General features: G+C 31.3%; 2 protein-coding genes across 5 annotated transcripts; both read left to right on the top strand.

Moving 5' to 3' along the window:
• The first annotated feature begins 1,899 nt into the window (after positions 1 to 1,899).
• Positions 1,900 to 6,128, top strand: LOC100782887 (IQ domain-containing protein IQM2). Its single transcript, XM_003532701.5, has 9 exons — positions 1,900 to 2,215; positions 3,014 to 3,533; positions 3,620 to 3,734; positions 3,891 to 3,956; positions 4,060 to 4,148; positions 4,248 to 4,335; positions 4,439 to 4,675; positions 4,814 to 4,915; positions 5,044 to 6,128. The coding sequence occupies exons 2-9, from the start codon at positions 3,058 to 3,060 to the stop codon at positions 5,854 to 5,856; spliced, it is 1,986 nt and encodes a 661-aa protein (XP_003532749.1). The 5' UTR covers positions 1,900 to 2,215; positions 3,014 to 3,057; the 3' UTR covers positions 5,857 to 6,128.
• A 2,710-nt stretch (positions 6,129 to 8,838) lies between these two features.
• On the top strand, positions 8,839 to 11,354 carry LOC100804071 (uncharacterized). 4 transcript variants are annotated; one of them, XM_041018106.1, is made up of 2 exons: positions 8,839 to 9,001; positions 10,058 to 11,354. In XM_041018106.1, the coding sequence occupies exon 2, from the start codon at positions 10,107 to 10,109 to the stop codon at positions 11,217 to 11,219; it is 1,113 nt and encodes a 370-aa protein (XP_040874040.1). In that variant the 5' UTR covers positions 8,839 to 9,001; positions 10,058 to 10,106; the 3' UTR covers positions 11,220 to 11,354. The 4 variants fall into 4 exon arrangements, with proteins under 4 accessions (XP_040874040.1, XP_006585161.1, XP_014634371.1 ...); XM_006585098.4 differs by having other exon boundaries at positions 9,992 to 11,354; XM_014778885.3 differs by having other exon boundaries at positions 9,979 to 11,354.
• Positions 11,355 to 12,529: the final 1,175 nt, after the last annotated feature.

Genomic DNA, 12,529 nt, shown 5'->3' with positions numbered 1-12,529 from the left:
CCCTAATAGAAAGGAGGAAATAAAAAGTGAGAATTATTTCCTAGAAATCACAATTTCATTGGAGGTTTATACGTAATAAAAGAAAATATCAGCAAGTCAAATAAAAATAATCTTTTTTTTTATGTACCTTAACTCATAAAATGCGTTTTAAAAAATAAAATAGACATACTGATTATTATAATATAATACTAACAAACATATCAATAATTAATAATAATATTTTATAAATAAATTAACTGTGAATGTTATAAAATAATGCAAATAAAAGACAAAACGTATATAAATTAGAAGGAAAAATGTAGAGAAAAAATATTAAAAGTAAAGATAACAACAAAAATTAAATAATAAACTCTGATTTTATACAATATCCTTTTAATTTACAAAAAGTAATTAAATCATATCCGTACTCAAATAGATCAAATCAAATCTAATAAATGATGGACACATACAAAATAATCATATTTATAATATTTCTCCTTGAATGTTCATTGTTAAAGAATGCGTTTTATTAAAAATTTATTATTAATGTTCACGGAATGCTTCAAATATAAATTTACTAACATTATGAAGCTTGTTTTTCTTAATTGGACAATCAATAAAGAGTACGTTTAATTGGAAAAAATTGTCTAAATATGATAGACTGAAATGTAAGCAGAAATAAATTAAGAAAATAAATTAACATCATTTAATTTTGATAGCCTTAATAAAAAAATGAATTCATTTTTTAACGTATCTTTCACATCTAATTACATAGAAGAAAAAAATTTAATTTATTATACTTATATTATTATTTTCATTTTTATATACAGATAAAAAATATTTTCATTTTATAAAGTAATATGAGAGTTAAATAGTAATGAAAATATAAAAAACGAAATATTAAAAGTGACAATTTATGGAAACAGTCAAGTAATGTTGTAGATAGGATTTGTACAAGTTAGTGCACATGTTTTTTTTTTTTTTTTTTTTATGGAATGTAATTATCTCATTTCTCATACAGTCGTACCTACGTTCCAAACACAGAGTGCATTCCTTAAGATAGTGGATCGACACTTGAACTCGTAGGATATACAAAGTACTTTTGTACAATACGATTTATTTACTAATTAATTCTATCTATTTGACTAGCCCAATTATTTCTATTATAAATTTACTAATTTTATCTATTTGACTAGCCCAATTCTTTCTTTTATTTTAAAGAACCCAATTTTAAGCGCTACGCGTACGCGTGAAAGAAAAAGTTCACCAAGCTCAGTTTCATTTTATTAATAATCAATAAATATCAACTAATACTTTTTTTTTTTGGAAGGCATCAACTAATATACTTAAACATTTGTTAAACTTAAAAAATGAAAATATTTTTTCAAATTCATAATTTACCAAATCTTTTTATATTTCCTATTCCTTAACATATGCTCTTGGAGTGCAGATTAACACTGCTCTTGTTTTATTTGGAGTGAAAGTTTATTTTGAAATTTTTATTTTTGTATAAATATATTATTTTAGTTAACTTTTTCGACAAATGAATCTAACTTTCTGTTGAAAGGATTTTAAGGACATACACATGTGTCAAGTGAATCTAGTAATATGTATAATGAAATTATGGTATTTTATAAATAAGGACTGAAAAATTAATTTTTTTTACCATTATCTCACTTCAAATTTGAACGATAAATTAAAACAGAGTACAAGTCCTCAACTAATAAAATCAACAATTTGAGTTTTCTAAAAAAGAAAATAAATTAAAATAAGGTTACATGTCATGTCATGGATCTGCTGGTAAAGAAGCCACAAACCAAACCATGGTCTTTCCAAAAATAAAGGGAAAATAATCCCAAAACCTAAACAGAAGAAAAAGAAAATAAAATAAAAGGAATTTGAGCATACTTGTTCGACTCCACGTGGTTGGAAAGTGGAAACACTGTTTCTTTCTCTCTCTTCATCTGCATCTTATTCTTCTACTCCTAACATGTATAAATATGTTAAGTGATTAATAGCAAAGGATCCCATTAACTTTGTTAACAAGTGCAAGCTAGCTACCTAGTTCAATTTTCCTGCATAAACATTTCAAACGCTATCATATCATATCATCTCTTACCATTTCATATCACATTCCCCATTAACTTAAAGTAACATTGTTCCATTAAGATTCTCTCATCTCATCAACCCATTCCAGATTCTTCTCTTTTTTCCTTCCTGGTTTTCGAATCTTCAGGTACTCTATCATCCTTCATTTTTCTTTTGCTTTTAAGAATCAATTTTAATATGTTTGTTTCTTTTATGGAATAAATGATATGTATATCCATTATTTCTGTATATTGCATACTGTGCTGAATGTTTGAATGCTATGCTATTCTACCCAATCTAACTATATATCTGTGAAGGAAAAAATGATTTTTTATTCATGTTTCGGTCAAAGGTTTTGTTTTTTGGTTTTTTTAGATCCTTGCTCTTCTCTAACTGGGTTTATCTATGCTATTTTGGTTTGTGTTGTTTGGTTTGTTTGGAATCTGTTTAAGAGAATGAAATCGGGTTTTCTATGTACTATGTTTCTGGTTCTCCTTTCATGGATATGAGATTGTTTTCTGGGATTTTTCTTTTAAAAATGGGAGTTTAGCTAATGGGTTTTGCGGATCCGTGATCCTTTTGTTTCTGATGGTTTTGCTGCAGCATAGAATTTGAGTTCTTGTTGATCAGTTCAATGAGGATTACAAGTACTGCTGTTCCTGCCTAGATAATAATAAATAGAATAATGCATTTTAAAAAATGGGTCTTAAGAATTTTATTTTTCGATTTTTTTTTTATTTCCAACCTTCATTTATCTTGATGTAAATGTGTGGTGTAGTTTGTTACAAAAAATGGTTCTTGTGATGTGAGTACGGTCTGAATTTAATGGCTTTGGAACCTTTGTATTTTGTATTATTGTTCATAACATTGTTGTACCCATTCCATCCAGTTTGACATATGAAAAATGCATCATCTTGTACTTTAATATTGACTTTGTAATTTTCAGGACCACGGATTGCATAAGTTTCTGCAGATTGGTCTTGCTGTCATATGGGGATTTCCTTCTCATGTCCATTTGCCAAGTACAATGATGTGGAGGATGGCTTAGACTCCGTTGTTGTAAAATCCATCAACTTTGGCAATGATGAAATCAAAACTCCAATGCGATCGGTCAGTTTCAAGAATGATGATTTAGAACCCACCATCCTTAAATCTCTAGGTTCTGGAAAGATGACAGTAGAGACATCTGTGAGCTTCAAAAGAAAGGACATTGATAACATTATCTCAACCAACACTTTGTCATTTGACCAAGAGGAAAACATGCCTATCTCAAGGACTAGCAAGAAGAGCAAAGAAATGGATGATCTGCCTTTTAAGTCAGAGTGTCAAGTGGAAACCATCCAGTCCGCACTTCTAAATCCAAACAGCCCCAAACACATTGCTGCACTTAAATTGCAGAAAGTATACAAGAGCTTTCGCACGAGAAGAAAGCTAGCAGATTGTGCAATTCTTGTTGAACAAAGCTGGTACTCTTTTATTGGCCTGAGACTCTCTTTCCTTCATTACAAAATTTCATGTGTTTCTAACATGTTTTTATCTAATCTTTGAATAGGTGGAAACTCTTGGATTTTGCTGAACTCAAGCGCAGCTCCATATCTTTCTTTGAGATTGAGAAACATGAAACTGCTGTTTCTCGTTGGTCCAGAGCTAGAACTAGAGCTGCTAAGGTACTTTAACATTATTCAGCTTTGAAAGTTTTATTTATTGGAAGGGTAATGGTGATTACTGAAGGTTAATACCATCAATAACTACTATGCTCTAACCTGCTTGTTCAATTTTTCAAGCTGCAAGAAACTGAATTAAACTTTTCTTTGTCATTGCAGGTTGGAAAAGGTTTATTAAAAGACGATAAAGCTCAAAAACTTGCTTTACAGCACTGGCTTGAAGCGGTTAGTCAAACATGGCTGCTCTAGTTTTTTATTTGCTTATGTATTGGTCTGTTAGTCATTCATCAATTATTACTTACCGAAATGTTTTTTTACTGTGTAATAGATTGACCCACGCCATCGCTATGGACATAATCTACACTTCTATTACGATAGGTGGCTTCAGTGTCAGAGCAGAGAACCCTTCTTCTACTGGTAACATTCTTTGTAAAATATATTTGAGTTACAACTTAATTTCTCCTATATAGATCTTAAGTCACCAGAGTCTGAAATTAAGCTGCTTTGGAATTGCAGGCTAGATATAGGAGAAGGAAAGGAAGTAAATCTTGAGAAATGCCCTCGTTCCAAACTTCAACAGCAATGTATTAAATATCTTGGTCCGGTAAGGTTTCTTTCATTTATGTGAACATCTCTTGATAGACAAACTTTTTAATTTTTATTTGATTTCAATTTTTATTAACTATTTTCATTCTTCTTTCTTACAGATGGAAAGGCTGGCTTATGAAGTTGTTGTGGAGGACGGAAAGTTCTTCTACAAGCAGACAGGAGAGCTCCTTAACACTGGAGAAGATGCACATGCCAAGTGGATTTTTGTCCTTAGCACATCTAAGACATTGTATGTTGGCAAGAAGACAAAAGGTTCATTTCAGCATTCTAGCTTCTTGGCTGGAGGAGCTACATCTTCTGCTGGGAGACTAGTGGTTCAAAATGGTGTCTTGAAGGTATAAATCTCGCATAAGGCTTATAAATTTATTACTCTTTTACTGGATTCTTACCACCATAGATGACTACTTTTTATTTAGTTGTTTGTTTTTATTTTATGTGCTCAGAAAAATGACTTTGTTGTTTCTTTTCAACAGGCTGTTTGGCCTCACAGTGGTCATTATCGTCCGACAGAAGAAAATTTTAAGGAATTTATTTCATTCCTTCAGGAGAACAATGTGAGCCTTTTAGACGTCAAGGTATAGATACTTAGAACCATGGCCTTACATTACTTTAGTATTGTTTGTAATGGTTTATAATTTAGATCTTTAGTTACAAGATGTGAAAGAATATATTCTGAGGAAATTCATTTTGTTATATGCAACAGATGGATCCAGTTGATGAGGTTGATGACTTACTTTCTCTGAGAAGTAGTGGTCATCTTAGAAGCCACTCATCTGAAGAGGACTTCACTGAGAACATGAATGGCCTGGAGATTGAAGAGACCACTACTGAAGACTCAGTTGCAGTAGAGAAGGCCAATTTGATCGAAACCGAGAGGCCTTCTGCATTGATGGCACCTAGCCCAAGGCAATTTCAAATTCTTGGAAGAGAACTGGGCAATCTTGAAATACCAAAAAGGGGTAATGTGTTTGAAGGACTAGAAAATGAGATAGAAGGTGTTGAACAAAGTTGTGTGAGTTTCCCTATGGAATCACACACAGGTAGTCAAGAAACAACACTAGCATTTGTACCAGAACTAGACCATACCATTTCAGAGAAAAAAAACTTATCTGATGACAATGATGTAGAAACCATTCCACAAGAGTCCATACTCAAAAGAATCAACTCACATAAAGAAATGAAATCATATCAACTGGGGAAGCAGTTGTCTTGCAAATGGACAACCGGAGCGGGACCGCGCATTGGCTGTGTGAGGGACTACCCTTGTGAGCTTCAGTTCCGAGCATTGGAGCAAGTTAATCTGTCTCCAAAAAGTGGATCCCGCTCTAAATCATCTTTTGCTCTTAGAAGCACCATTTTGTTGAGCTCTAGTCTTTCAAATGTGGCAAGTTTATGTGGGGACTTAACAATAGAACCACTTCACATGCCCCAAAGAGGTGAGTCCTATAGTTCAAGATCAGAATGCTCCCCTTTGATCAGAGGAACATCAGTGATACCAGTTATTCATAGTTCATGAGTGAATAGGATTCTCCATTATTTTATTCTTTTTGTGTCAATAGGTGACCGATTAATATATGTATTTTTGTTATTCTTTCCATTGATTCACACAGGCATTCTTTTTTCACTCATGTATAGTACTATAGGATTAAAACTCAAAAAGTGTAAAATTATTTTGGGATTTATTTTTCCTCCCAATACAAAGGAAACATTTGATCTTCCGCCATGCAACAAGTTCATGGGTTCAATTCAAATCTATTTATAATATATTGAAGGTTTTTGATGATGCAAGTTTTATGTTATCCTTTTCTCGCTGAAATTTAAGTCTAATCCACATTATTTTTTGTTATGCGGCTAAGGGCATGTTTGGACTTAAAGTATCTACAATGTTTTTTCGGTGAAACAAAAGGTCTCTCTAATGAATATTATTTTTGCTAATTTGTTTTTTTATTCGTACTTAGTTTGGGGAATAAAGAAAGATCTTTACCAATATAGGATAAATTCTTATCAAAATCTTTATGAAGATAAGATAATGATCCATCAACCCACTAGTTCTTTTTATGAGGCACAATAGGGAGAACTTATCCTGGAAACAGAAGAATGGCTGAAAACTAACCACAAAAGTTTATGTACAAACTACAAAGTGCTTAATGACTTACTTCATTAATCTTCGATTTTTTTCAGCAATTTAGCTGACAAAAGTCCCAAAATCTTCACATGGTAATTGACACCGGGAAGTATTTATATATTTAGGGTTGGCTTATTATAATGTTTTGAAAAAAAATTATATAAAACTCATTGTTTAAATTGGTCTAGTTGGGCTTATTAAGCTTCGCATTCAGTGCTGGCAGTAACTATCTTTATCCTTGCATTGCTTGATACACGTTAATCTTTCTGTTCAAACTTAACTAGTAAGGATAGCCCGTGTTGTAGACGGATCTGTAAGTTTTGATTAATATATATTAGATTGAATATATAGCAATATTATGATGAAAATGAATTTTATTTAAGACTCGTGGAAATCTCCTTTTGTGGTGCATATTCTCTGAACATTGTCTTCTCTGGTTCCCTAATTAGCTATTAAAACTAGTAGTTCAAGTTTTCTTTTTTGATTTTTTGGTATCTCGTGGCCTTTTTCCGGTAAAGTTTCACTGTTTCAGGATGTCATCAATAAATTTGGATTTGTCTCTTTTAAAATAGGTATATAAATCAGAAGATAAGGATAAATTTATAGTAAATTTGAATGAAATACTACTATCTTATAGAGTGAGCTAACTTCACTTCAATGGTGGTGGATAAATAATGCTATTGCAGATGCCAGATAGTTATGACGGATTCAAAGCGTATTTGATTTTCCGTGAGCACAAATTTTCAAATATATAACCAAAATAACAATTATTAATTACTTTATATGTTCAAGTTCTATGCTAACATAAAATCTAATAAACATACTCAATTCGCAACCCTGTATTAATGATTGTGTTATGTGATTGAGAACCAAAATTTGGCTCCCCCTAATTTGTCAATATTGGTGTGATGTATTGTATTAAAATTTTTCACTTAATTTTAGATAAAAGTGAGGTATTCAATGATTAAACATGTATATAAATTTACCTAGAATATATATAATAAGATTAATAATTTTTGTAACTATTATTTTAAAAGTAATATCTAAAGAGGTTACTAATTAATTGACATATAAAAATCCTTACATTACTAATGTATCAAAATTAGACTTCCCATATATACCTATATAGTATTGTGAAAAAAAGAGAGAATATAATAGGTAGTTGATTGCATTACATGTAGAGAGTAAAGGAGATACTTAACTATAGCTCAAATTAGCTCACCTAGCCCAAAAGTATTTTTCATGATCAGACAAGACAAGCACAATAATTTAGGGGACCTGCGGACTACGAAAAATCGAGAAGAGTCCTTGAACCTTTTTTTTTTTTTTTTTAAGAACATAAGAGAAAAAGAGGAAGGCCAGCCAGGAAAATTTGATAAGAAAAAAAAAACAAATAAATAATCTTCTTTGTGAATTTTTATTTTATCATAAATTTTAATTATACTAGCAAAAACATAGACACTAATGTGCTTGTATTTGCATTTTTATTAAGTTAAATTTAATATATTATAAAAAAATTCTTACTATGAATTGATATATATGTTAATTTTAGTTTATGCAAAATGAAAAATACACATTGAGTAAAAGTAAATTAATAAATTATAATACTTAATGTCTTGCCCAAAAATATAAACAGATAAAAAGAAATTGTAACAATATGTCAACTTTAATGCAGTACATACGTAAACATTTTTTGCTGTTGTTGCAACATACGTAAACATATCGACACAACAATATATAGTAAAAGAATTTTTTTTGTAATATATCAAAGTTAGCATCTTGAAAACAAAATGCGAATACACTGTTACATGGTGGTTTCAGCCGTGCTCAAGTACCCTAATTTTTTTTTTCTTTTGTTTTGTGTTTGCATTTTTTAATTTTTTTTGGGTAAGATGCTAAATTTGATATAAAGTTATAATTTTTCTTATTATATATTGATATTGATATGTATATTAATTTTAATTTATTATTATTTATTGTTTAATGCATGTTTATACGTATGCTTTTTTGTTATGTATTATTTTGGGGTTTAATAATTTTTCTTCTTCTCAGCACATGTTTATTTATACACTTTTTTTTTCTTTATGGATAAAATGTTAAGTTTGATACTTTTTCAGATCTCAAACATAAGTAAAATTAATTAATTTAGGCAAAAGATATTTAAAAATATTTCATTACATTATTTTTTATCATTATATTAATGTCAAAAATCGGTAATTAAGCACTATAGTTTCATTATATTAGTTTGTCAAAAAAGATTATGACTAGATTATGTTGTCATGTTTTATTTCTCTTTTAAAATAAGATAAAGATAAGGACAAAAGACCAAATTAAATTGAATAAGAATATTTATATAGCGATGAAAGTCTACGATTGAACTCAATTTAAATCGAATCAGGAGTTGGAAAGTTCTGGTCTCCACTCTCAATTTCAAAACCGAACCAACCAACCCCCCCTTTTTATTTTGGCTGTTCTGTTGATCGCAAATCCTCATCTCATCCCTATTCGTCGCAATCTCCACTGCACCACTTTCCAGGTTAACCCTAATTCTTGTACTCTTCCTCTTTCAATTATTAATTCTTTTTCCTCATTGCATTCTTGTTCAATATCCAATTCATTTGTGATGCCGCCTAAACAAATTAGATTATTCGCTTGGCTTGATTGTTGTGTTCTTTGATTTTTTTTTTAAAAAACTGTCTGATTAGTGATTAATTCAATTGCTACACCGCATGCAATCATGAAACATTTTTTCAAGGCGTATTTTCTTTTGGATTTACTTTTGTTAGATTCTTTTTCTTCGTAAGGCACACTGCATTGTTACGGGCAAGATCTTTAAGCCGTTACTTTATTCTTGGAGGTGTTAGATTGTTAGGGCCTGATTCTTAAAACACGGCACTTTTTGTTTTTTATGCCCAATTCTTTATAGTAAAAACCTAAAACTACTCGGAAGTGGAAGGAATAGACGCACCCAGTGATTGCCAAGGGCACTAGAATTTAAAAAATGTTGTTTCGTTGAAAGTTACCTTATGTTGAAAGAGTAAATTGTTTAGAGAACATGCATGTCGGGATAAAGAGCTATCAATGCCTCCCACTTATGCAGCAAATCATTTGTATTAATCCTGTTGAGTATTGTTGCCCCCAAACAAAGGACTTGACCTTAGAGAGAGTTATCAATTTCTATCTGTATTTTTGAAGAGGGAACTTTTGGGGGTTAAGAGACTATTGTCTGAAGTTAAAAAAATAATTTTACGGGTAAGCAGAATCCAAAGTTCAAATTTTCCTACTAGAGTTGGCTAGGTTGATGAAATTTTCAAAACCTCAATACTTATGAATAGATATAAGAATCAATTACTCTTTTCTTGTATACAAATTGTGTCAGGATAAAGAGGTAAAGAATTCTAATGATATCAAGAGTGGATCTTATCAATATAAAAGACCTGTTACACTTTAATTATTTAATTACTATTTCATTACGTAATCTGTTTATTGTTTTGGTTGTTTGAAATAAGGAAGATTTTGTTTTTAGCAGCATCTTGAATTTCAAAATGCCTAAAGTTAGAAGATTGAAGTCCCTGTCTACTGATTGTAATAGACCGTATCCTTACCCATCCAACTCCAAAAACATTGAGCTGCATAAACCTATGAATTTGTTGGAATCGGCTGATGAAATGAAAGAATGGGAGGAAGCTAGATGTCCTATTTGCATGGAACCCCCTCACAATGGTGTTCTTTTGAAATGTTCTTCCTATGAGAAGGGTTGTCTTCCTTACATGTGCAATACCAGTTACCGCCACTCCAACTGCCTTGACCAGTTTTGTAAGTCCTTTGCTTCTCATCTCTCATCAGAAGTACTGCAAGAAATTCCTGTCACAGGCAGAGTCTCACATAGTAGAGAAATTCAGTCAGAGTCTTGGCACCCTGCTCAATGTGGGAGCCAGTTACAACCAAAGCTCATTTGCCCTCTTTGCCGTGGAGAAATATATGGATATATGGTTTTGGAGCCTGCTCGAAGGTATATGAATTCTAAACTAAGGAGTTGTTCTTCCGAAACATGTGAATTCCAGGGGACATATCCAGAACTCAGGAAGCATGCTAGGTCTGAGCATCCTTCTGTTCGACCATCAGAGGTGGATCCCTCGCGACAATGTGATTGGTTAAGGATGGAACAAGAAAGGGGTTTGGGAGATCTTTTTAGCTCAATCCATGCAAGTTCTGGTGCAGATTACAATAGAGATACCATTTTGACTGGGGGTCTTGCTGACTTGATGTCCTCATTCTTGTATGAAATATTTATCTCTATTGAAGATGTTAACCGAATGGCTAGTTTGTTGACTAATTCGAGACACAGAGTTCCATTATATGACAGAAGGTCTGGAACAACAAACAGGGTATCAAATGATACACAGACAAGTCAATCAGCTAGATGGAGATCCAATTTACCTTCAGTGCATCAACTGGAGAGAATTGCCAGAAGTAGAGTGAGAAGCAATTTTCCGTATTTATCATCCCGTGATCTTGAGGCAGAGGCAAATCGTACGGCTAGATGGAGAACAAATTTATCATCTTTAAGAACGCCTCGCAATGAGCATCAGTATAGAGACCTCAGTGCAGAGGTCACATCTTCAACAAGGATGCCTCGGGCCTCACAAGGTACTCAGACTAATCCCCAGAGCAACATTTCTTCATCTGGAAGGTTCCCTGGTCGTCAATTACGCTGGCGTGATCAAAGCTGGTCGACAAACAACCACCAATGATGAATGGCAATGGATACAAGCTAGTCTGTTTCATATAATTACAGATGTTTACTTCTGCTTTCCGTTATGGAAAGATACTTCAAACTACCGCTTAACTTCGTTTTATTTCAACGAAATCGTTTTATTGGAATTTAATGATTCTTGCATGCTCAAAGTAGATCGTTAGCAACTACGAAATATTTTTCTAACTATTTTTGTTTGTTTTTCATCTAAATTCTAAGGATGGACTATTTTGGCCCTAACAAGGCCAAAATTAATTTAGTTCTCTTCTTTAACATTTTTTTTTGTTTCATTAAAAAAAACATTTTTTTCTTACCACAAATCTTATAATTCAAACATTTGCTTGATACCTTTAATTACATCATTAGTTTCAATAGATTTTAAGAAAATATTTTCACCTGAATTGTTAATAAGAAAAAAATTAGTAAGTGCTTTTTGTCTAACCATCACATATGAAAGTGCAATCTCATCTCTTGTTCACCTGTTATATATATATATATATATATATATATATAAAATTTGTTATCAATAACTATACAATATACAAGTAAGTGGTTTCGAATATCTAATTAATAATATCTTTTAACATTGGATTAAAAGTGGATTTTTACCAGATTAGTTTTCTTTTTAACATTAGCAATTTGAACCTAAGATCCGAGCAAATTAAATGGTAATGTACCACAGCATTTGCAAATTTCTTGAATGATATCATCCTTTATCTTTAAACATTTCATTTGACTAATTTAATGTCCCTTCCTTTCCATTACTAATGGATGTCCATTTTTCCTTTTCATTAGCATTTTTATTTCCGATGCATCAGTGGGTACACACTTATATTAAATATTTAGAGAAATAACTTTATCAAGATTATTTCTAGTAGAAAATATGTGGTTAAAAAGAAAAAATTATACCATGAATTGATCTTACATGACACCAACTTCATACTTTATTCAAACATACATATATGAAATTAAATTTGAACTTAAAACACAATTAAAGATATTTTACATGTTGTACAATTTTGACTTAAAGGATAGAAAACATACTAAAAAAAATCATAAAAGATGTAAAGTAAAATTATGATTTACATAGGGGGAAATATCTAATAGCATAAATAATAGAATTGATAGGTAAGTTAAAAAGTAGTGAAGTAATGAATATTAGTAACAAGGATGTAATAGTATTTTTGCATGATAAATCAGATTTTTACCACACAAGAATTCACATTTCCACCTTCCTTTCATGGGAATCAAATCAATACAAAAATAAAATGAGTATGAGAATCTCATTTTCATGGAACATGTCTGAGA

The sequence above is a fragment of the Glycine max genome, chromosome 8 (assembly GCF_000004515.6).
Source record: "Glycine max cultivar Williams 82 chromosome 8, Glycine_max_v4.0, whole genome shotgun sequence".
NCBI lineage: Eukaryota > Viridiplantae > Streptophyta > Magnoliopsida > Fabales > Fabaceae > Glycine > Glycine max.
This window is presented reverse-complemented; position numbering and strand designations above follow the sequence as displayed.

Excerpts from the sequence above, each read along its gene's own strand:
- LOC100782887 (XM_003532701.5), top strand. The coding sequence starts at position 3,058 with ATGGGGATTTCCTTCTCATGTCCATTTGCCAAGTACAATGATGTGGAG. Across the intron at positions 4,336-4,438 it reads GTATTAAATATCTTGGTCCG|ATGGAAAGGCTGGCTTATGA; the intron begins GTAAGGTTTCTT and ends TCTTTCTTACAG. Across the intron at positions 4,916-5,043 it reads TGAGCCTTTTAGACGTCAAG|ATGGATCCAGTTGATGAGGT; the intron begins GTATAGATACTT and ends TATATGCAACAG.
- LOC100804071 (XM_006585098.4), top strand. The coding sequence starts at position 10,011 with ATGCCTAAAGTTAGAAGATTGAAGTCCCTGTCTACTGATTGTAATAGA.